Genomic DNA, 25821 nt, shown 5'->3' with positions numbered 1-25821 from the left:
GTGGGTAGCAATTAATAAAGAGCTGAAGGACTTTGTCTGGGAGGGGAAGATGGCAAGAGTCAAATGGGATAAGCTGATTCTTCCAGCAGAACAGGGCAGAATCTGATTACCCAGTTTGAAGGGGTATTTCTGAGCTACACAGGTAAGACTCCTACACACAGCACAAGCAGAAGACTATAATTCAAAGTAGAAAGGGATGATGATGAAACACGGGGGAAGCTCAAGAAATGGGGACAGACTGGGCTTCTGGATGTAGGTTTTTAGGGAGAATGACAATAATCATGAAGGGTGCTGTATCCATAGAGAAGCAGACAGTATTCTGAGAAATGAACAGACATGGGAGTAGAGAGAGGGATGGATGCAGTTAGGGATGCAGAAAGTGGGCAGGAGGTGGCAGGAATTATTGGAGAGGACTGGCAGGGGAACAAAGGTACTGGGAGCAAGTAACTGGAGAGGGAAAGATGATGGAATGGGAAGTCACCCAGAATTTATTTGGACTGCAGGTTAGAGATTCCCTATCAGGGACTGAAATCGGAGTATAGGTAGGGGAGGGAAATGCAGGGGGTCCTAGATGAAGGACCAGCACTGGTGGAGTTTCTGTTGGAGTCTGGAACAGAAGCTGCCATTAAAAAAGGAATAATTAGTACAGCATGTAAAATACTGCATAACTGTGGGAGTCGGTCAGAGGAGGTTGGGGAGGATTGAGAAGGGAGATTGGGTGCGCGATTCACAGGGAAACAGTGGGGGGGATGTGTGTCTGTCTCCCAGATAAGCAATGCAATCTAGAGGATTTAGGATTTTTGCCTGGAAATGTTTACACAGATATTTTTATACCTCAAGTGGACTCCACAGAATTTTTCCTCGGACGGACGGTAAATGTTGGAGGTGTGAGGGAGGAAGAAAGAAGTCATTGGGAACATGTTTTCTGCGAATGCAGTGAGTTGGTGGACTTTAAGGATTCCCTACGGGATGCACTGTTGGAGATTCTGGGTGGGCAGAATGGTCTGACGAGGGAGAGGATTTTTCTGAGCAGTGATACAGAGTCAGAGTTGCTTGGACATGGTGGGGCCTTGCTGAATCTAATGATGGTAGCTGCCAAAGATGCAATTACTAGAAAGTGGAAGTCAGAGTCTAGACCAACTGTATTGGAAGTGGTGAGTGTGGTGACAGAGATGGAACAGCTGGAGATGGGATCTTTGGAAAACGGTAGGAACAAGCTACATAGGAGGGAATGGGAGTTGTGGGAACAATACATACAAGGGAGGAATGAGGTCTAGAATGTGGTGGGACTTGAGCTATGTAATATTTGAGTGAGAAACATTGGGTAGATTATAAGTGATGTATAATGTTTGCAACTGGGAGTATGTCAGTATGGTTTGTGATGTAAAATCCTTGTGACTAGAATTGTGTTGGTGTGATTTGTTTTCATTTATATAAATGTATGACTGCCTATGTAGTAAATGGTGGTTTAATAAAGATGCTTATTGTTAAAAAAATGCAGGAATTGAATAATTTATGTAACATTGCTTAGGTTATATGACATATAGCAATATATGTGAAGTATAATATTTGTTAATATAGTTTAAGAGAGAGCAATAACAAATAGCACCACAGTGAAGTTAATGTTCCTGAGTAAAGAATAAAGAAATGAATAAGTCAAATAATATATAAAGCTTAGGAACAACCCTATGCAGATGGCAGTTGTTAGCATTCAAAGCGTCTATCCAGACCAAGTATAAATGATGCTTCCAGTTCAATAAATGTAGTCAGATGCCACAAAATCTTAATTAAATCCAATCTTTTATTTTAAACACGAATTAACAGGTAAGCGCTTTCACCAGAAAGGCTTCCTCAGACCATATGAATACAAATTAGTTCAGCACACTTCAATTAAGAGATGACATCATAATTGATTGATATGTAGGCTGAATTAATAGTTAGAAATACTGCATGGTTAAATAAAAGCATTTCATAGGTCCATACTTTTAAAAACAAATACACAAACTTAAAAACAATATATGCAAAACAAATCTGGAACATATATAAATATATAAAAATATAAAAACATTTAAAAGCGACTTAACAAGCAATCTCCTATTCTTAAGGGCTGGTTTAAGGGAATTTTTTTCATTTAGACCAGGATTAATATGTGCCTGAAGTCTAATGATCCAACTGGTTTCATTTCTTTCTGTGAAATTCCTAACACCCCCCCCCCTTAAACTGGGTAAGTTAATATGCAAAACCATAAACTTAAATGTATGCATATTACTGGTCTCTAAACATGTTTAGATAGAGCATTGGTGTTAGATTTGATACGTATCTGATACAAATGTTCCCTCACCCTGTCCCTAAGCCTTCTATCGGTTTTACCGACATAAAAGGCGGGACAGGATGAACATAAAGCAAGATATACAACATGCTCGCTGTTACAATTAGCAACATCATCAAATACGTAAAACTGAGATGTAATAAGGAAGGACAAACATGTTGGAATCACATATATATGAACAAAAATTACACTTATTACAAGGACTCGTGCCCAAATCTTGATAATTATTATGATTATCAGAAATAATAGTAGATGGATAGCAGAGGAGTCTGTGAAGATTTTTCTTATTCTTGAATAAAAACTGTGGATATTCACCCACAATTTCTCTAATATGGGGATCAACAGTCAAGACTTTCCAGTGCTTACATATAATATCTCTAATTTGATCAAAATCATGTGTATAAAATAAGGAAAATTTCTGTGGTAATGTATTTACACCAACAGAATTAGATCTATTAATGTACTTATCATTCCCTTTCTCTGAAAAATAAGGACACGCTTTGTCAACCCTAAGATGCTCTATACTCCGAAAACCAGTAGAAATCTCATCTGCATTATATGTCCTAAATAATAGCCTATCCGTTAAACCAGCTAGTTCCCTCTCAAAGCCATCTTGTGTTGGGTTTAATCTGGAAGCTCGGATTGCTTGACCTTTGATAATATTATTGAAAACATATCTGGCGTGCATGCTTTCTCCATGTAGTGGTGTATTTCTGTAACAAGGTTTTCTATAAACACCTGTGTTGAGTTTATCATACTTAACCGTTCTATAAAGACATCCAAAAAAGTGATACCACTTAACGATTCTGTTTTAGTAAATTTCAAATAATCAGTGAGGGAATTAATTTCTTCAAAGAAAATGTTTAACTCACTCTCATTGCCTATCCATAGAAAAAAGAAATCATCAAGAAAAATGATTTCACATTCTGGTGAAACACTACATCCAGCCCCTTTCCCAATTACCAACACATACAGAAGGGGAAGGAGTCATTCAATTAGCAGGGGAAGGCAAAAAAGAAAACTTCAGGGGGAGAGCAGAAAGGCCCCACGTTGAAGAAGATGTGGGAGAAATTAACACCACCCTAGTTTGGAACCTTTCACATAGACCTTTACATAAATATGAATTGGAAGTGTTAAATAAAGGTCTTTCATTTATACCTACTACCAACAGTACTATGACAGACACTATTTTAGATACTAAATTGTTTGCTCGGAATACTCAGTTGAAGTTACTTTTTAAAAATGAAGTTAATAACACCCAATTACCACGATTTCATAAACCAAGTGTTTTTATTCCTAATTATCTCCCCCTCCTAGATGCATTTTGTAATTTTAGCATCCATGCACTAATGTTAAAAAGGATAATTTAACTTTTCAACAGAAAAAAGCCCTACAAAAATCTTAGGAATGATAGGAATATTTCTATCAGACCAGCTGATAAAGGTGGCCCTGCAGTGGTGTTAGACAATGTTGACTATAATTTTTATATGATGGAAATGTTGAGTGATATGAAGTTTTATACACTTACATCTGCGCAAGAAGTTCAGGAACATGTTACAAAGGTGTATAATACATCGGATGATTTAAATAAAAGTGGGATTATTAGTATGGAATTGTTTGATTTCTTGTGGATTGAAAATCCTTTAATACCCACTATCCAAGGCCTACTGAAAATACATAAAGATCCCACACATCCACCAATGAGACCCATTGTGGCAGGTAGGGGATGGGTAACTGAGCCATTGTCAGTATATATAGAGAAAATGTTGAGACCAGTGGTTGATTTGAATCCATTTATCCTCAGAGATACTAAACAGTTTTTGTTAGATCTTTATAAGGAAACGGCAACCATACAAGATAACCTTCCCTATTTCCTAGTTACAATGGATGTCAAGTCCCTTTTCACTGTTATTCCTAACCAACAAGGTGTAGAAAGTATTTATCAGTATTCAACAAGTTTTACTGACACCCTTGTTACCAAGGTAGACCTTTTGTGTCTGCTGTTGGAAACAGAGCTTGAAAATAACATCTTTCTTTTCAATAATGATTTGTTTATGCAAAGGGATGGCGTGGCTATGGGCACATCTTGTGCCAATACCTATGCCAACCTAGTAATAGCCATGTGGGAAAAGAAGCAACTGTTCCTATTACCGAGATATAAGAAGTATGTTATTTTTTTACAGACGTTTTGTACATGACTTGTTTTTTCTATGGACAGGCAATGAGAGTGAGTTAAACATTTTCTTTGAAGAAATTAATTCCCTTACTGATTATTTGAAATTTACTAAAACAGAATTGTTAAGTAGTATCACTTTTTTGGATGTCTTTATAGAACGGTTAAGTAATGGTAAACTCAACACAGGTATTTATAGAAAACCTTGTTACAGAAATACACTACTACACAGAGAAAGCATGCACCCCAGATATGTTTTCAATAACATTATCAAAGGTCAAGCAATCCGAGCTTCCATATTAAACCCAACACAAGATGGCTTTGAGAGGGAACTAGCTGGTTTAAAGGATAGGCTATTATTTAGGACATATAATGCAGATGAGATTTCTACTGGTTTTTGGAGTGTAGAGCATCTTAGGGTTGACAAAGCGTGTCCTTATTTTTCAGAGAAAGGGAATGATAAGTACATTAATAGATCTAATTCTGTTGGTGTAAATACATTACCACAGAAATTTTCCTCATTTTATACACATGATTTTGATCAAATTAGAGATATTACATGTAAATACTGGAAAGTCTTGACTGTTGATCCCCATATTAGAGAAATTGTGGGTGAATATCCACAGTTTTTATTCAAGAATAAGAAAAATCTTCACAGACTCCTCTGCTATCTATCCACTATTATTTCTGATAATCATAATAATTATCAAGATTTAGGCAGGAGTCCTTGTAATAAGTGTAATTTTTGTTCGTATATATGTGATTCCAACATGTTTGTCCATCGTATTACATCTCAGTTTTACATATTTGATATAGCTAACTGTAACACCGAACATGTTGTATATCTTGCTTTATGTTCATCCTGTCCCGCCTTTTATGTCGGTAAAACAGATAGAAGGCTTAGGGACAGGGTGAGGGAACATTTGTATCAGATACGTATCAAATCTAACACCAATGCTCTATCTAAACATGTTTTAGAGACCAATAATATGCATACATTTAAGTCTATGGTTTTGCATATTAACTTACCCAGTTTAAGGGGGGGGAGGGATGTTAGGAATTTCACAGAAAGAAATAAAACCATTTGGAACATTAAACTTCAGGCACATATCAATCCTGGTCTAAATGAAAAAATTCCCCTTAAACCAGCCCTTAAGAATAGGAGATTGCTTGTTAAGTAGCTTTTAAATGTTTTTATATTTTTATATATTTATATATGTTCCAGATTTGTTTTGCATATATTGTTTTTAAGTTTGTGTATTTGTTTTTAAAAGTATGGACCTATGAAATGCTTTTATTTAACCATGCAGTATTTTATATATATATATATATATATATATATATATATATATATATATATATATATAAATGGAGTGTGCTGAACTAATTTGTATTCATATGGTCTGAGGAAGCCTCTCTGGCGAACGCGCTTACCTGTTATTAGTGTTTAAAATAAAAGATTGGATTTAATTAAGATTTCGTGGCATCTGACTACATTTCTTGAACTGGAAACATCATTTATACTTGGTCTGAACAGACGCTTTGAATGCTGACAACTGCTATCTGCATAGACTTGTTCCTAAGTTTTATATATTATTTGACTTGTTAATATAGTTTGATTACTTTTATAGGAATGTAAATTTGCCTATATCACAAGTGATAATTCAATAAAGGTGTTTGAAAAAAATAATGGTAGTTAAGACTTGAAACAATGTACATACACAGATAGAATACAATTTTTAAAACATAATGATTAGTTAAGACTTAACACAATATATTACAAGCAGATTAGAGTTGAAGAAAAATGGCCAGTTGCTTAGAGTTTTGCTTAAAATCTGACTTAATATTACAATGTATTAACAATAGATTACTTGAGAAGATAATAGTTGATGCACTTAGCATTATATTAACATGAGAATAGGTTTCGACTAGATTATATATACTGCTTTACTTAAAGAAGGGGAGAAAGAGCATAGAAGATTTGAGAACGTATAAATTTAGAGGGGGGTCAGAGAGACAGAAGAACACAGACTATGGTTAGTGAGAGAGAGAGGAGGTGAATTCTAGGTGAGGTTTTGTAGGTCTATGGAGGGGTAAGGGAAACTGCAGAGAACACAGAAGGTGGGCAGAGGAAGTAGAATTTGAGGGGGAATAACCTGGAGCTTAACATACAGCTTACTATGATCTTGTAAATCCCTTTGACATAACTCCTTATGAAAAAATTAGAAAAACTGAGGTTCACTGCATACGTTGTCTAAAGGATTGACAATTACCTTCCCAATACAATTCAGCTGTAAGTGAAGGAGGTAAACTCTTCTTATTAGTTGAAGCTGTCTATAGGGCGCTGCAAGGCTATGCTCTCTGTCCATTTTTTTCTATCATCATCTTTTCAGATGCATGGGCCATCAGCAGTAGACTGAAAACTTAGCAGTACTGCCCCCTCAACATGTTTTCTCCAAAATGAGGTGGACATAACCTATGCTTGGTACAAAAATAATGGCTTGGTCTTTGGCTTAACAAATGTATACTAACATTTGGAAAATAGTTTGTCTGACACACTGAATGGTGATGAGATAGATTGTGTTATTAAGAACTTTGGTTCAGTCACAGATAGGAATCTCACCACTGAGCCACAGAACAGATTGCAATGGTGATAAAGGCTAGCAGTGCAGTCCATATGTTAGTGTTATGGGACAAGATCAGTTTATTAAAATGTATATCAACTTCAGATTCATTAATGATGCCATAATATGATTGTTAAAAGCAAATATAATTTGTATGCAAGGCTGTAGAAAAATACAGCTTCATAAGCAGAAGTTACTGCTGTGTTTTAACTGCACTCTTTTAATATGCAAGTGTTGAAGGGGTAGAGGCATGTTAACTAGTGTAAATGAAATTTGTTAGCCTGACTCCTACAAGCAAGGAGTGTGTTGTTGCTAGGGAAAGTCTGAAATATCCAAGGTCAGAAAACAAGATCCTTGAAGCAGGTGGGTCATGTCAAGTCCCCAAATGATGTGGACATCCTACAGAAGGGCCTCACTAAGACAGATGCCTGGTGTCAGAGCCATGGCCTCAAGCTCAATGCCAAAAAGTGCAGTGTCATCCCCTTTGGTAAAAACTCTGTACCCATGAACTACCACATAGGCAGCAATCTACTTAACACCGAATGTGTGATAAGAGACTTTGGGACCCAGGTGAACAGTAGTCACATCGCCACAGTAGTCAGGAAGTCCTTCTACGTGGCACACCTCATCATAAAAGGGTTCTCATCCAGGAAAAAAGAGGTCATTGTTCCCCTCTACTAGACACTCATTAGACCCATTATAGAGTAGAACACCCCTTTTGGAATGTACCTCACAAGACATCTGCAGCAGCTGGAAAGGCCACAGAAGTACCTCACAAAGAGGATTACTGGCCTCAAATGCCATACACTGACCATCTCAAAAAACTCCAGCTTAACTTTGTAGCATATTGCCTACTCTGAGGTGATCTCTGCCTATCATATAAAGCTATGTCAAACCCAGAGCTGCTGGACATGCTACACCTAAAGAAATCCCAATCCCTCCAAGCTACACGCTCTAGGAACCTAAATATTGTCGCCACAATAAACAGGACATGCTGGAGGGATAGATTCCTCTCCCAGAGACTTCCCATACTCTGGAACAGGCTACCCATTTATGTCAAGCAAAGTTCTTCATTAGCACTCTTCAAGAAAAATCTTGATGAGTGGATGGGAAATAGGAAATACACCCCGGGGATCACTTCTGTGTCTCTGCTCGACAGTGGCACAGGAAAATAACGTTCTTGGGTGGCGTAAGCCAGGGAACCTTGTTGGCTAGGCTTACGTAGGCCCGTGGGCCGATAGCCTAGTACCTACCTATGAACCTATAAAGGAAGGTGTTTACGTAAAGTCCAAGGCAAGAATCAAGAGGAATGGGAACACTTCTAAAGTCAATGACTGCTACAACCAATGTAAATGTAAAAACTTTGCATGGTTGAACTGATAAGCAAATGTATAAAAGATGCAGTTTCCTTTGTTCATTGAGGCTGGTTTACACCTTTATGAAGATGGTCAGGTCTCCCAGTGCTGTTAAACACATTTCTGTTTGCACATCCTAAAGTGTTATTCCTTACTGAAGGCAGAATAAGGTATTGCCTTAATGTTATTTATTTATTACTATAACATTAGTCAGGATGATTACTGGCCCGGGAAGTCGTCATTGCTCTGTTACAACAATTATTCAGCCTGTCATAACTCATAATGCCCTATTCTGTATGTTCTTGCCTAAACACTTTGTTTAGCTGAATACAGTATAATACTTTCTCATAAAAGGATAGAAAGGCTTTGCAGCCTTGGTTTTCTCAGTCTCCTTCCACTTACTTGGGGTGGGGGTGTATCTGCATCTTGCATTCCTGAACCTGTAATTCCCTCTCCTCCTCAACATTATCTGTCTGGGTTACATTGATGGGAGGGTGAATAGATGTATAAAGCCAAGCGGCCTTAGAATATCCAATAACTACAGAAGTAAACATGGCACATCTATCATGTAAGAGTTTCCTCATCTTTAGAACACATTTTAGCAGCTCAGGTCTTTTTGAAATGTTTGGAATCTTGAGAAGACCCCCCCCCCCCCGTAGAACAGTCCGTTCAAAATTAACTTTGTTTTTTTCTGCCAGGAGTTTATTTTTGCTTTAATCACTTACAGGTGTCGAATTCCTCTTGAAAATGAATAGGCCCAAAACAAGCCACTCATAACTGTCCATCCTATGGTGAGATCTTATGGCCACATTTCTATTAGTTCTTGAACTCTGACCCCTTCTATGCTTCACCAGCCAGCAGACATACCTCCTGAAACTACCCAAACCAACAGCAGCAAATTAGCAGAGTAAACACAGAATAAGAAAAAAGTGAAGCAGCTTACTACACAAAAGCAGCAAACTTCTAGCACTCTAGCACAAACAAGTACAAAATGGCAACTTAGGCGTTACAAAGGTAGGAGATGTAGCTATAAAACTGTAATATCTGAAAGAAAAAATATAATGTCTGACATAAATATTTTTTTCTCTCCAAACATCTTTATTACATTTTCACATATGACAAAGGCAACCTTACATTTATATAGATGAAAAAATAAAAAAATGAGATCACTTTAGTTGCAAACAGTTTACATCACAGACATCATTAAAACAACTGTAATTGCAAACATTATATATCACTTATAAACCATCCAGTCATTGTCAGTTAAGCATTATATAGCTCATTCAAATCCTGCCTCTTAAACCTCATTCCTGCTCTGCATACATTGTTCCCACAATTCCCATTTTTTCCTATGTATTTGGCTCTTTCCCTTTTATAAAGATCCCAATTCCTGCTGTTTTTATATCTGTTACTATATTCCCTACTTCTGGTAAAGCTGGTCTAGAATTTGATTTCCATTTTCTAGTAACTGCATTTATGCCAGCCACCATAATTCGACTCAGCAAGGCTTTACTATGTCTAGGCAATTCCGATTATGTAGCATAACTCAAAAAAATAATTTCCCCAGACAGTCCAAGCTACTCAACCAGGATCTCCGACAGAACGGTCTGCAAGGAATCCCTAAAGTCCGCCAGCTCATTACACTCCCAAAAATATGCTCCCAGTTACCTCTTTCTTGCCCATCACACCTCCAACATTTGCTATCCACCTGAGGAAAAATTCTTTGGAGTGTACTTGGGGTACACCAATACCTATGTAAACAATTCCAGGCAAAGATCCTAAATCTTCTAGACTTTTTTGCATATTTGGGAAGTATACATATATCCCACATTGTCTCTTTGTGAATTGCTTGTACAATCTCTCTTCCCCATCCTTTCTAACGTCCTCTGATTGTTTCTTATGATTATCATGCAATATTTTATATGCTTTATTAATTATTCTTTTTTTTAATGGCAGTGTCTGTTCTAGATTCTATTACAAACTCTACCAGTGCTGGTCTTTCATTTAGGAGCCCCCTATTTCTTTTTCTTTGCCTATACTTTGATATCAATCCTTGATAGGGAAGGCAGTCTCTAACCTGCAGTCCAAATAAATTCTTGGCCTCTTCCGAATCTATTACCTTTCTAGTCATTTGCTCCCAATACCTTGGTTCCTTTGCCCGTTTCCTCCAATAAATTCCAGCCCCCTCTTGCCTATTATCTGTATCCCTGACCACAGTCATCCCTATCGGCAAAATCTCTTTTCTCCATTCTTGTGCTGGTTTGGTTCTTAGAATACACTCTGCTATTTTATGAATATAATACTCTGTATGATTTTGTTTTTTTTTCAATAATCATTTTTATTGTTTTGCCAAACCATTATACATTTCACACACTATTTACATTATGTACAATATTGCTTCCAATGTTTTAGTTCCATTTTGAATTTCCCTATAATACATTAAGAATAAATATCATTTTAACCAAGTACAGGAAATTAAAATCACAAAAAATTAAACATAAAAGCATCTACAATAGACAATTATAAACCAACTCAAGCCAATAATTTGTATTATTTCTACATTTTCTATCTAATCCAAGAATGTGTTGGTACACATACAGAATGTCCTGACGGAAAGTGGATAGGAACCGCTACGCCAAAATAATATTAAAGATTTGTTCCCAAATTTTTATGCTGTTTATACTTTTCTTATTATTTCTAATTAACAATTTGTGCGCTAATATATGCTTAATCGCTAACAGCCTGAAATTTTGCCACGACACCTGTGCTGGGTTCAACCAATTTGTGGCTATATATAATTTCATTAGTAAACTAATATTCATAATTACAATCTTTTTTGTTTTGTCCAAATTCTCCGGTGGAATATGTAAAATCAGAAATTCCCAGGAGAGTGTTGAGTTTTGGTAACCCATTTTTTGTACTCTGTATGATTTTGGTTGTTCTTAAGAGTCTGCATCCAAAATCCCAATCCCAATCCCTACTTTTTGAGCTTCTTCCGTGTCAGCATCATTCCTTTCCACTTTGAATTATAGTTTTCTGCTTGTGCTGTGTATATAAGAGTGTTAACTGTGTTGCTCTAAAATACCCCCTCAGATTAGGTAATCCTAGTCCACCTTGTTCTAGTGGTAGAATCATCTTACCCCACGTGACTCTTGCTGTCTTCCCTTCCCAGACAAAATCCTTCAGCTCTTATGTCTGATATAAATATTGACAAAGACTTTAGAAAACAATAAGGAGGCCAATTTTTACAGCATTCTAAATAGTAGCAGATATGAAAAATGCTTACAAAAGCATGAATATAGACAGGGGCTATTTTATCTAATGCAAGCTGCTCCACGGCAAAAGATATCTGGAAAAGACAACTTGTAGAGCACTGTGGGAGCAGAGGAAGAGTCTGAACAAGGGAAAGTGTTTAGGTGCTGAGCTAACTACAGCCTGACACAGCTGGTCCTAAATGCTTTAACTGAAAGACTGGATCATGTAAGATCTCTGGTTCTGAAAGTGAATGATACACTTCTGATAAGTGCTCAAAAGGAAGTGCTGGAGGTCACCTTATGTTTCTACACGTGCGTGCCTCTTTCCTCGCCTGCAGCCCTATTAATTAGTCCCTCATGACTCCTTTGGCCCCAAATTCATGAACTCTTACTGGCTGGTCTACATCATACACTAGCAGATGGTTTCTTCTACAGTTTTGCATTCAAGCCATTACATTTTGTTGCATAAACATCTATTTTTCTTACAGTTTACTGGCCTTGAAAATGAAAAGTACTTTGTGTTGTCATTTACGAAATATATGTCCACTACAAAAATACAGGTAAATGCATTTATATTAAAAATATTGGTTAATACACAAGCATAGTGCTACTCAAGGGAAGATAACTGCAGATAAAACTGTAATTGCAACACCAAAAAAACATAATAAAGCTAAAGAATGATCTGGCAAGGGAAAAAATACAGAGTAAATAAAATTTAAGTGCATCCATCCATCCTCAACCCCCTTTTCCCATTTTGCACATGGGGTCGGGCTGTCACTTCTGCAGTGACAATAATTTCAAGCCAAGGATTACACTACCAGGTGGCCAGCCCTGCCATGGTAATTCATTCACACCTGTCACTGGCGCACACACTCTTACTTACGGCCAGTTTAGTGTGTCCAGTCCACCTACTGTATACCTGCACTTAATTTTGTTAAAATTGTTAAATCTAACAATAGTTCCACAAACTCAGTAAACACTATAATTTCTGACAGAAAAAAAAAAATCTTGCAATGATTACGTTTTAGCTCCCAGATGATATTCTGCACCAAATTTAAACATATTTAAATATATATATTGTACTTCATAATTCCAAGACAATTAAAATAACTAAGAATATTGAAAGGATGTTTCATCTTGCAATACTTGAATCTTGCTGCATGAATGTGTCAATACATTGCTGCGGTATTTACATTCCTTTCCTCAAGTAGCTGCAATGTGAAGCAGCAGTCATCTCTAATCATGGTTTATTTAGTGCTTAGTCATTACAGCACTACGACACAAGGCATGCAATTTTCTTATAATATTGTATATTTGCCAATTATGTTTATGATAGGCCACATACTTTTCACTTATGTAATAAATACTATACATATTTTACACATCTACACTTTAATCTTCATATACAGCAGTATTTATTAATCTTCCCATGCGTAATCACTTGCGTTCTAATTTTGCTACTTATGTTCAAACGTGCATTTGTTTTTCTTTCTTTTTTTTTATTCTCCAAATCGAACCTGAAAAGTTATTCCTTTGAACCGGTGTTCTACCACGGTTAACAAACAATAAAAAAAAAAAAAAAAAGCAATGAAAATAAGCTGTAAACTTCAGGAAAGGCAGTCCATGTTTGTTGTCAAAGCATACAGCTTGCCTTAGTTTTTATTAATTTATTCATCTGGTAAATTTTTAAGTAAACTAATCCAAGTTATAACAGTAAGAACATTTCAACTCATGAACCAAAGTGGTACTTAAGGAAAAATGAAAATAAGGCCAATGTACAAGAGAGATTTCTAATGTTTGCCTAATGCCAAGGCACCATTAAAATCCTCCTTAACTACTAACATTAAAGGCAGGTAGAACAGCAATTCCATGCCTCATTCAAAGAATGGCACCTCGGAACAGCATCTCCTTTTATTCTGCAGTACAACGTCACTATAAAATACACAGGCGAACACACACGCAGATATACACTAGATGGAATGCAGTTAGAAACCATAGTTTTTGAATTTTCAGTATTAAAGATAAATGTGCAGCCTACAGCAGGCAATGATGCTGCAATGCACTTCACAAACTACTGCTTTCTATCTACCAAGATACACAAGACGTAGTCCAGTGTACGGCACTTTTCTCCTGATTCTTTATTCAGAACAAGTTCATTACAGATAAACTGATAAAGATGAAATTTCAGGTATTCAATGGGATCAGATGTCAAACTAGTCTATGTTCTGACACCCTGAATTATACACAAATCACATAATATAGAGAAGGCCAGCATTACTGACTCTGTGCTAATAATAAATTTGTGGTATCTCAATACAGCCTTCAAGTCTTGGTTCAATCTGTCTTCACAGCATCACAATATTGAAAAACTGCATATTCATGCATAAACTATTCCATATCCACACACCACGTGAAGAAAACAACAGGCTGCCCAGAGTTTATGCACTTGTCAGCATAGCTCAGTTGATAAAACACCTGTTTATAGTCCATAAAATGAACAGTTCAGATCCAGCTAAGGAAATAAGCTTCCTTGCAATCTTACTCACATAAGGTTGTAGATTTCTTAAAAGCTGTCCTAATGGATGAAAAAATACAATATTGCGAAAAAATACTGTTATGATCAGTTGTAAGTGTAAAACCCTCTTTCCAATACAATCTACCGCAATGGCCATTCACAGTTCTATATGAATGCATCAAGATCCAAGTTCCAGTTTCTAATAGCTTTCTGCAAGGTGCTATACTGCACATGCCAGTCTGCTCATTAGATTGTTGTTTTCAAAATGAGACTTATTTTGCATTACTTAGTCTTAATTATTTTATCCACGATTTAAAGGGGGAATAAAGTCTCTCAAACGCCAAGCCCCACCTTCTACTGTTACTGCTTTTTTTCCCCTCAAAAAGAAATTGTAAGTATTACATCTAACAATACGGAGGAATTGCATATTCTGTACTTAGTCATTTTTAAAAGAAAAAAGAGCTGAACCACTGTACTTATTTAAGAAAAAGCTCAGGTCAGGGCAGTTACTACATATGCACTGCAAAATTCCATTCTGAGTCAATAACTCCAACATACCTAAACATTTAACTATTATATTCTATTTTGCAGTCTTGTCAGTATTACTGACAAAATGTTTTAGTGTAACCAATTCACTTTACAGAAATAAAACCACACACACATTATGTACATATTTAGACACTTTTATTTATATATATATATATATATATATATATATATATATATATACATACATATATACACACACACACTAAAGAATGTTGTGCCATTTGCTAAGAAATCTTGAAATAAGTAAAGAAATAAAAATTCTAACTATTATCTATTTGAAATAATGAAGTGTTTTATTATGATAGTGATTTTTCTGTGTTGACATACAAGTGCATTAGTATCCCATTCCAGTATATCAGTTTATTTTATTTATTTATTTTACATTTGTTAACCGGGAAAGTCTGATTGGATACATGTCCATTTTCAGCAGAGGCCCGGGGAGAAAAGCTCCAAAATAAAACATGTAACATGATGTATGCAGTAATATAAGCAATTTAACAAAAAAAATCAAAAGAAAAATGCAAAAAGGTTACAAATTTAAGAAAATGTTCTAAGTAAGGTAATATTTACAGAGATATTAATCAATTTAACAGATATCAGATGTCAACTACAAACAGGTTCCATAATGAAGAAAGTTTCGAAGTAAGGTTTAAATTAATAAGAGAAGTAAAAAAAGTGGGAGATGGAGGAAGCAATAAAGGGGAAAAAGAACATATTAGAGAAATGAGGGTGTAGGAAGAGGAGACAGGAAAAGGAAGGTTGTTTGTAAAGAAAGAGGAAGAATGAGGTAAGAGAGAAGTAGGTTGGGTAGAAGGCAGCAGAGGCTGAGAAAGGAAGGTAGCAGTTCAGATGATGGAAGCTAGAGGTAATAAAGGGGTAGAAGAAAAATAAAATGAAGGAGGGTACGGAGAGAAAAGGGGAATTATCTTAGATAGCTAAGATAGAAATGGATTATATCAGTGACGTTGGGTTTGACTAAGCCTAACTAAGACTTAGACAAGCTTTGGTGGAAACGCAAGTCAGTGTAGTAACTCAGACTGAATAAATTGGGTTTTAGTCAGGGTTTAGACAAGGACAGAGCCAGTTATTGTGTATGTGTGTCTTTAGTGATATTTTGAAGTGAGGCAAGGAGCAATTGGTGGTGAGTTCAGCAGGAAGGGAGTTCCATTTTCTTGCCAGCAGTGTAAGACAATAAGGAATCACCGGCTGAGTTGTTGGCTTTGGTAGGTTGTACTAGCATTCTGCTGGAAGAGCGAAGGGATGCTAGGTTGAAGTATGGGGTAATGATATTGGCTAGACTGTGGGTAGGTTGGTGGAGGATTTTATGAGCTACTATGAGTTGGTTATAATAGATTTAGCTCACAGAGTTAAGGCTATGAGCATTGACAAGCCCTGGATTGGATTTCCTCTCTTTTCACAAACTATGCGAATTTGAACAAATACTCCTTAAAAGGGTGCTGTGTCCAGCAGGCTCACATGGTCAACAAACTATTTATATTGTGTAAACCATCACCACTTCCTTCAAATTAAACACACCACCCCACAGCAGCATTTAAATTCATGGTTTGATGATTGTGATACATACTGAAAGTAATTACAGAGTAAGCAGCAGCAACAGATTTATTTATTTTACATTTGTTTTGACTGGTTTTGTCCGACTGAGCTAAGTAGCCCTTTTTCAGCGAAGGCCTGGGGAGAAAAGCTCCACGTGTTCTACAGATTATAATCTACAAAAATAAGTAAACAAACAACTGGTTTACAGAAAATATTCAAAGCAACATATACATAAAAACAAAGATTTACTACAGTAAACTAATTATTATGTCTGTCAGATTTAAAATCCTACATCATTCAGAAGGACTAAATAGTTTTGTCACCAGAAGTAAAATCTTACATTATGCAGATAAGAATTATGTAATGTGCTTAGGATAGAGAATTTAATGTGAGACAAGGTCTAGAGAGTTAGACAAAGTTACACAGGTTGGGAGCAGATAGAGGTGTGCAGTTAGGGCTGATAAACTGTTTAAGGGGTGGTGGGGGTGGGTACAGAGGCAGGTCCACTGGCTTAACAGGTATTCTTTAGTGGCTAGCTTGAATGGACTAAGTTGCATGAGTGACCTGATCTCAAGTGGGAGTTTGTTCCATGCCTTGGAAGGATTATAGCTATAGAAAATGCATCTTTTCTTAGTTTAGGTTTGTGGATTTGTAGCAGATCTAGGTTAGAGCTCCGGAGGGATCTAGCAGGTGAATAGTGGGAGATGACAGAGGATAGGGTAGGACAGTAAGAAGACTGATAAAGGATGGAGTGGATGATCTGGAGTTGAGGGAGAAGAAGCTGGTGAGGTAGTTCAAGCCAGTTAAGGTGTCCGAGTGAGAGACAGTGATGTGACTTATAAGTTTGATGTACTGCAAATTTGGCTATCTTGTTGTAGGTAGTTTCAAGTTTGGCAAGGAGTGTGGAGTTGAGGCAAGTAAGAATTTGAGAGCCATAAAATAGACTGTGTAGGAGTTAGGCATAAGAGAGAGTTACTTTAGCTTCACTGGTGAGAAAGTTTTTGTTGCGGTAGAGGAGCCCTAGTTTCTGATGAGTTTTCTTGATACAGTTGTTAATGTGTAGATCGAATTTAAGTTGGTTGTCAATGATGACACCAAGGAGTTTAGTGCTAGTTTCCACCTCAATGTGTGTCTTATTGAGGGACAGGATTGTGAAAGTGGCTTTAATTTGGTTGTAGTATTTAGGAAGAAAAAGCAGTTGCTTATTTTTTTTTTGGGTTAAGGATAAGCCAGTTTTCTACTGAGTTAAAGGAAGTCTGTGTTGTAGAGATGAGTTTGGAGGGACTGTCAGCAATAGTGATGACAGCAGAGTCATCAGCATATTGGACCAGTGATAACTGAGGACAGGAAGAATAAAGAAGATTAGTGAAGATGTTGAAAAGTAGTGGAGCAAGGATGGAAGCCTGAGGGACACCCATTTTAACTGGGATAGGAGGTGAGAGTGCAGACTGTCAGTTTATTGCTTGAGATCTGTCGGTGAGGTAGCTGGAAAACCATGCAACAGTACCAGGGGAGAAGTTAAGGTTGGTTAGTTTGTGCAGAAAGAGAGGGTGAGAGACGCTGTCAAAAGCTTTAGCGAGATCTAATAATAGGCAGGAGACAAGTTTGTTGTTATCTCTGGCAAGGGTTATAATATTAAGGAATGATAGTAGGGCAGTAGTAGTACTATGCTTTGGTCTAAAGCCATGTTGAGTAGGTGTAAGCATATTTTCAGAGAGTAGGTAGTGCATAACTTGCTTATGTATGCATTGTTCTAGAACTTTAGAAAGAGGAGAGAGGATGGCAATTGGTCTAAAATTAATGATGTCTGAGGAGTTACCTCCTTTATGTATTGGTAGAGCAAAGAATTGTTTCCATATGGAAGGGACTTTTGACTCTGAAATGGAGCGGTTGATTAAGATAGATACAGGGAGAGCAAGGGAGTCAGCAGTTAACTGAAGGAATGCTGTCGGTAGAAGCTGAGCAAGGTTTGAGTTTAGAAAGTAGGGATTTGATGTAGCTAGTGGGTACAGGTTTGAGGGGAAAAAACTTGATGAGAGTACAGTGGATTTGATAGAGAGTGGTTAGAAATATTATTAAAGGTAGATGAATTGGCACTGGAGTTAAATAGTTTGGATAGAGTGTCAATGAAATATGTCTTGAAGGTGGAGGCAGTATATTTGGGAGTGTTATCAGGAGAAGGATTGGGGTAGCAGGGACCACCAGGATGTAGTATGTGGTTTAAGGATTTCCAAAGTTTTTTGGTGGTAAGATTTCAAGGCTGAAGGTGGATTATAGTAGAAGTTTCTTTTATCTTTATTAATATGCTTTTTGATCTGATTTCTAAGTTCTTTGTATTTTAGCAAGTTTGCAGGGAGGTTTGTTTTGGTCCATGTTTTCCATGCTCTGTCTCTATTTTCCATTAGGATGCGGGTAGAATTTGATAGGCATGGAGATGTATTAGATTTAATACAGACTGTGCAAAGTGGGGCAAGTGAGTCAAGAATACTGAGAAAGGTAAAGCTGAAAGACAGGATAGCATCATCAAGGGGCAGTTGGGTAAGGAAATTCCAATTAACTTTACAGAGAAGAGATTTAAAGGTGTCAGGGTGGAAGTTATGTAAGCTTGCGTCATGTGATAAATCTATGCTGTTTAGTAAAGCGAGGGATAAATCTAAGTACTTTTATTGGGGTGATCACTTAGTGTGTTGGGAAGGGTTTCAGGATTGTGATATTTAGAGGGATGAGAGACTAGAATCCAGTCGATAAGGATGCTGTGTGTATGCGAGTTGTTGGTATGGGTGGCATCAGTGATAAGTTGAGTAAAGCCGTACAAGTTGAAGTGTAAGGAAGAATTTGGGGTATAGAGAGTTAACCAATTAATACTAACATCACCAAGAATAATAGCTTCATTAGGAATATGCTGAGAGAAGTATGAGAGAATGTTTTCCAGCAGGGGTAAGTTATTCCCAGGGGGGAATGCAGACTGCTACTATTGTGATGGTGGTATTGGTGTTAAGTACAAGGTTGGCTGTCAGCATTTCAGCAGGGGAAAAGGACAGGATAGTTTTATTAGGAGTTGTCAGAGTAAGGTGGTTAGAGTAAACAATGGCAACTCCACCACCCTTTTTCTTTTGGTAGTCAAGGCCAGTGTACTATAGCCAGGAGGGAGAAAGTCTTTGTCATGGTGTTGGGGTTTTAGCCAAGTTTCTGTTAGGGTGATGACATTAGGAGTGTGGCTTGAGATCCAAGCATGAAGTTCACTAACCTTGTTTAATATACTTTTAGTATCTCTTGCAAGTAGAAGAACATTAGGGTAGTAGTGACAGTTATATTTATAAAAGGTAAAGATAAAATATTTTGTTTTATTTTTAGGGAATATAGGTAGGTGGGGGGAATTTTGATTTTAGGAAGAGGAATTTTAGTAGAAAAGATAGAAGTGAAAATAGCAAATGAATGATGAGGTATCCCTAGTATGAGGTATTGTAGGAGCTTTGAGAATAGGAGATAACTGGATATGAAGTGAGGTGAGAGTGTGAAGGAGAAGTAATGAAGGTAGTACAAGAAAAAGGGTTGTAGAGAAAGGCATGACTGGTAAGAGTATTGAGTGCTAGAATACTGAAATTGGTGGTTGGGGAGTTAGTGGTAGGTTTATTTTGCTGGTAGGTATGTGTGAGTGTGTTGCTTAGGTGATGTTTGAGTAGGGGAGTAGGAGTAATGTAGGTAGTGGAAGGAGAAGTAATAGTTTGCTAGTGTAGTGTGGGAGAGGGGAATGATTAGCTCTGGTTTGTGTGGAGAACAGGAAGGGGAAGTAAGGTGCATAGTGGGTGTTAACAATGGTTAGGTATAAAGGAAATGATATGGGAGGGGAGCAAAGTGAGCCCAAGCGTAGCGAGGGTGAACGGAATGAAGCTACACCTGAGATGCGAGAATAGATGCAAGAAAGCTCAAAAACAATCAGTAGCTGTTTGTCTATTAGGAAATGTAAGATATATGTAGAATATATGCAGGACCTTACAGAACAAAAGTGACATCTTTATTGCCTACAATGTACTGTTTAGCCAATTCAGAAACCTTGTGCTGTGTATTTGTACTTATGTTAACTTTAGTGTGTTTGGCTTAACTGGGAGTCAGAAACAACTAATAAAAGGGTATGTGACTGTATATTAAGGAGATTTGTAATTAAAGATTACAAGCAATGCTAGCTTGTGAATGGGGGAGGGGGGCAGCTGCCGTCCCTGGCCTACAGTTAACAAAATACACTATGCACTTAATACAATGATAAGCCAAAATATTGTGGAAGTCAAGTGCACCTACAATGCCTTTTTAGTCCTTTTTCTTTCAGGATGATTGTTTCCTTTTATTGTTTAGTGGCCAGGCTCATGAAGTTGCTAGAGCAGATAAACACTGCTGTGGACCATTTGAAGGGGAACGGCTAAGGAACCTGGTCGCAGGGGCTATGGAAATCTAAAAATAACAATGGAGAGTAAGAAACAGCTGCAGTTAGGTCACTGAAGAAGATGGAGGGAAGTACAGGAGAGACAAAATACCATAGCTGAGAAATGCAAGCATGAAATATGAAACAAAAATATTACTATCAGGGTAGAGTGTAATTCTAACATTTAGTAGAAGTGCAACACATACCAATGAAGAAAGGCAACACAAATGAACCAGAGAAATACTAATATGTGATAAACTGACCACATATGCTATACTATCATTAGTATGTGCACATGGTATATAGAATATAGCAGGTTTAAGAAAACAGTACAAGATTCACTAGCCACATATTAGCTAAACAGGAGGTGAAGGGAAACAGTCCCAATAGTTCACTAGACAGTGTACTATGCGTTAATTACAGTTTTAAATGCCTTGCAAGCCTAGAAATCTTAGCCCTCCAAACACAGGCTTAAAAACACATTGCTTGAATCATAAATAGCCAACTATTTTCAATGAAACAGACTTAAGGTGGCTTTTCATAAGATTGCAGCAATAAATAAGCAAAATACAGATTGTTTCCTACAAGACTCCACTAAAGTCGCATTTATGTTACAGAAACAGCCACAAAATACATGTTAGAGCAACAGAGACATAGTACAGCACATGCAATCCTCACATTCAGTGGAAGTGTAAAGCATACCAATGAATAAATGCAGCACAAATAGACCAGAGCAATACTAACAGGCGATAAACCACCACCCACATACGCTATGCTAACTTTAGTATGTGCACACGGTATATATAATATAGCATGCAGGTCTAAGAAAACAGTATAGGAGTCACCAGCCACATATTAGCTAAACAGAAGGAGAAGGGAAACACTCCCAATAGTTCACTAGACAGTGTAATATGCGTTAATACAGTTTTAAATGCCTTGCAAGCCTAGAGATCTTAGCCCTCCAAACATAGGCTTAAAACACATTGCTTGAATCATGAATAGCCAACTATTTTCAATGAAACAGACTTAAGGTAGCTTTTCATAAGATCACAGCAATAAATATGCAAAATACAGATAGTTTCCTGCAGGACTCTACTAAAGTTTCATTTAATTTACAGAAACAGCTACAAAATACATGTTAGAGCAACAGAAGCACAGTTAAAGCACAGACAGATTGCTTTGGGCCGCACCGCTAGATATTATGTCGGAATGCTAAGCAAAAAAAAAACTATCAGGCTATAAAAACAAAACATCATAGTAGAAAATATTAAACAAACAGATACAGTGAAGAGCTAAGTTACCAACTTTTCCTAGCCTGAAACTGGATGATATGGAAAATGTGAAGTTTTACAGAACAAGTTGCACAGTCTATGGTATGATAAATATTCCTGAAGGAAGTACAGTCTTTCAAGATTATATAATACTATACCTGCTCAAACCTATACATAAAATACTTGTTTTTCTTTGGGGGGGGTAAATGAGTAGGAATTTTAGTCTGGAAAAGTAAGTTGCACAAAGTAGTTGAGCACTGAAGTAAAGATACCGAGATTTCAACTCATTTATCCAGTCATCGGCAGCTCAATAAATACCACCGTATCAGACATTTTAATAGTAGGGTTTTCGTCTATAATTATAAATTGAGTAAGCCTTACATACTTTTAATATAAATTACTAATCTACTTTATGGCCTGAACACTTTTGGATGTAAATTATTTTTTTATAATTTATGCAAATTTAGTGTTTGTTTTTTTTAATAATTTGTAGTCTGTGCCATACATGTGAACATTTCTACTGCAGTACGTAATTAAGGGGTCTTCTTGAAAATGTGGTATATACACACACACACACACACACACACACATATATATATATATATATATATATATATATATATATATATCAGATGGTATTCATGTGTGAGGATGTTAAAAAAAAAGAGTGGTACAAGCCATACTACCAAGTAGAAAAAAAGAGAACATGACTGTCTAATCCTTTCAAACTGTCCATGAATTTTTTACCGAAAAGTAAAAAAAAAAGTGAGTAAGCTATATAACATGCTAGCAAGTCTACATAAAAATACCAGTGCAAGGGGAAAAAATGCAAGTAACTTCTTATGTATTAAGTAACACAGAAATGTAATCCAAAGATAAACTCCCTACCTGTATTTCATTCCTGGTTGTTTCATGCTTGAATCACTAGATGATTGAACATTTTGCACTGACAACTGTCCAAGGCTTCGGGCAACCATGGCCACTGCTTTAAACTTGCCTCGAGTTCCAATGCTAGGACTAGCATTCTGTCGGTTCAATCGATCTTCTACACTCCGACTTTTTAAATTGTGTTCCGAGCATACAAAAGATACCTGCATATTTGCTGCCAAGCTCACCTAACTTTTAATTTCTTTGATTCTCACTTATGTCTTTCCAAGAGACAGCTCAGAACAAATGTTTGAAAGACAATATTTTCTTGTATTTTTTTCTCAGAACTACATGGTAACACATTAGGCAAGCAAAAAACCACACACAGTACTACCACTAAAAAAAGTGCAGAACTGCCAGACTCCTGTCCGTACAAGAACTGTTACTGAGATTTTACAAAGAATATGTTCAGTTTCATTATAAATCTGAAATAATGAATTCTGATATAGAAAGAAAAAATATCAGTACAAAGCAACCAGCTAAAAATAAGAACAAAATATACTTCTTTCCACAAGATTAAATGTCACCAAGCTTTTTCTGCTTCCTTTTATCTCCTTCCTTCTCTCTGTCTCTCCTTGATAGGCACACACTGGCTTCTCAAGATCTGTATATCATACAGCTTTACAATTCACGAATTTGTATAGTCCATCACAGCACTGTGAAGAGACTGAGGCTTTGTAACTTCAACTAATACAACAATTTCATTCCTTCTAAACAGATTCTTCAGTTATTTGCATCTAGCAGCTGGATGGCATAATCATCCCAGTTTGCCCTGCCTACAATAAATATTAAGGCAGGCTTAACGAGACTGTACAGCAGTAAAGCCACTCATGGATTACTTTGTTTTTGACCAGACAATCACTGATGAATCAGCTGTCCTTTGCTATGTTTCTTTAAACACATTTATAACGTTTAGTGCCACAACACTTGCTAGACATCTAAATATTCCTAGTTAGCTTGCTTTACTTACTCTATTAGGATGATCTAGCTGAACAGCATTAAGTAAAGGTCTTTTCCAGCAAAATATTGAGAAAGCTACAACCAGCACTAATCCAGTGAGGATACCAGGGACTGACTAAATCAATTAGGTGATCACTGAACCACAAAGAAGGTAGGAATTTTTTACTCAAGTGAAATAAAAAAGCTGTATGTCTGTTTCTCCTTACACTTCAGCAAGATGAGTTATCCTGGAGCTATTTCCAGCAGATTTCCTTTTTGAGACATATGAAGGGAGTTGTAGTTTTGCTGAAAAGTATTCAGTTATTCTAGTGCAGGGTGCAGCATAACATGGCTTCACGGTTACAGTAAATGAGAATGACATCTCCTGCTGAGCCAATTATGACTTCTTTTAACTACCCACATGAAATGCATGGTAGGGTGAAGGACTGAAGATGCATCAACTAGCTATATGTGACAGTCACATTCTCTGGGAGCCCTGCAGCCTGGAGAACAGCACTTTGTATTATTGGTTTGGAAAACGGAAGGCAGAACTTGTGTTCTCAGTTCTAAATCCAACAAATGTTGCCTATGCATTTTACTTTACTGCTCTTAAAATTGCAAAAAGACACAAATTTAACTCTTTTCAATACTTTTTGTGGTTACAACTTTGAAAATATACTTCAAGGATTCAGCGTGTGATATCCGTACAGAGTAGTATTTCATAAACATGCAGACTATTTACACTTGCAAGTATTAGACATGTACATATTGTACTGAAACACATTTATGCTCATAGTAAATTCACTCTGGGATAATTGATCACCATGAAATGTTTGAATAATTCTGGTGTGAACAGGAATGAACATATTATCAGTTAAAGTGCATGCTTGTGTCCCTGTCAGAATACTGAATTCGGTACCCTGAATTCAATAGTGTCTATGAAAATAAATGTAACCACTTGCATATATTCAAAATATTCCCACAGTGCTGATTCAAAGACTGTTGTTCCACAATTCTTTACATTTTGAAAAATAAATAAATAAATACATACATGAAAATAAACCTCTTTAAGGAAATGTGCTCAGATAAGATGAAATGTTAACAGAACTACAACAGACTTCACAAAGGTTAATACATCCCCTGTTCAATACAGCACTAGGCTCATCTTCATATGTGCTTAATGGGCATTACTGTACAGAAGCATTCTAGAGAAGAAACAGCCTTATTTTGGTTAACAGTAAGTTAACACCATGCATGGTCAGCAGCTGACTTAACACATAGCCTGGCCACAGTAGACTTGCCAGAGCAGGAAGTGTTAATAATTTGGATCTTTTCAGTAAGTAAAACTTTAGGTAGAACACTAAATGTCAGCGTATAGAATGGGAATTTTCTAATAGATGTAAAATTAGGGGTACCTCCTAGAAGCTTGAGGACCATAGCTGTAATCCTCAGAACTGCAGAAATATAGCTGCAAATGAGTTTATAAACTAAGTATGAAGTGGTGATACTCGAGTATTTCACTTTCCTCTAGATACAGCAGCCTTGGAGTTAGAGGGCATAACTTTCGCGTCAGGGGTACAGGTGGGAAAAAGCCCTCTCCAAAAATGCTTGCAAAATGCAACAGCAAATTTAGCAATTTGCTCTTTCTGTGTCTGAAATGCAGTTTATTTTTTTACTTCAAAATGCAGCAACCACTGATGACCTCATGAAAAAACTTAAAAGCAATACTGAACATCTAGGAAAACAACAATCTGATATTGTCCAGAATGCAGAGCCTAAATTAATAACCGGATAAATACAAAGGGTGGTTATTACATAAGACTAGGTGCATATGTGTTTGTGGGGGTTAAAAGTGTGGTATTAATAAGTGAAAGAGTGGTTGATTACTCCATGAATTTGACTGACAGGTGGGCA

The 25821-nt window shown here is 36.8% G+C and overlaps 1 protein-coding gene across 1 annotated transcript in view; it reads right to left on the bottom strand.

Moving 5' to 3' along the window:
* KCNAB2 (potassium voltage-gated channel subfamily A regulatory beta subunit 2) overlaps positions 1 to 23734 on the bottom strand; it is a 1357533-nt gene extending 1333799 nt beyond the window's left edge. Inside the window, exon 1 of the mRNA XM_044063012.1 lies at positions 22930 to 23734. Within this exon, the coding sequence (XP_043918947.1) occupies positions 22930 to 23138 (209 nt within the window). The 5' untranslated portion in view covers positions 23139 to 23734. The remainder of the gene's footprint in view (positions 1 to 22929) is intronic.
* Positions 23735 to 25821: the final 2087 nt, after the last annotated feature.

This window comes from Protopterus annectens, chromosome 2.part1 (genome assembly GCF_019279795.1).
Source record: "Protopterus annectens isolate FY-2018-M chromosome 2.part1, PAN1.0, whole genome shotgun sequence".
Lineage (NCBI taxonomy): Eukaryota > Metazoa > Chordata > Ceratodontiformes > Protopteridae > Protopterus > Protopterus annectens.
This window is presented reverse-complemented; position numbering and strand designations above follow the sequence as displayed.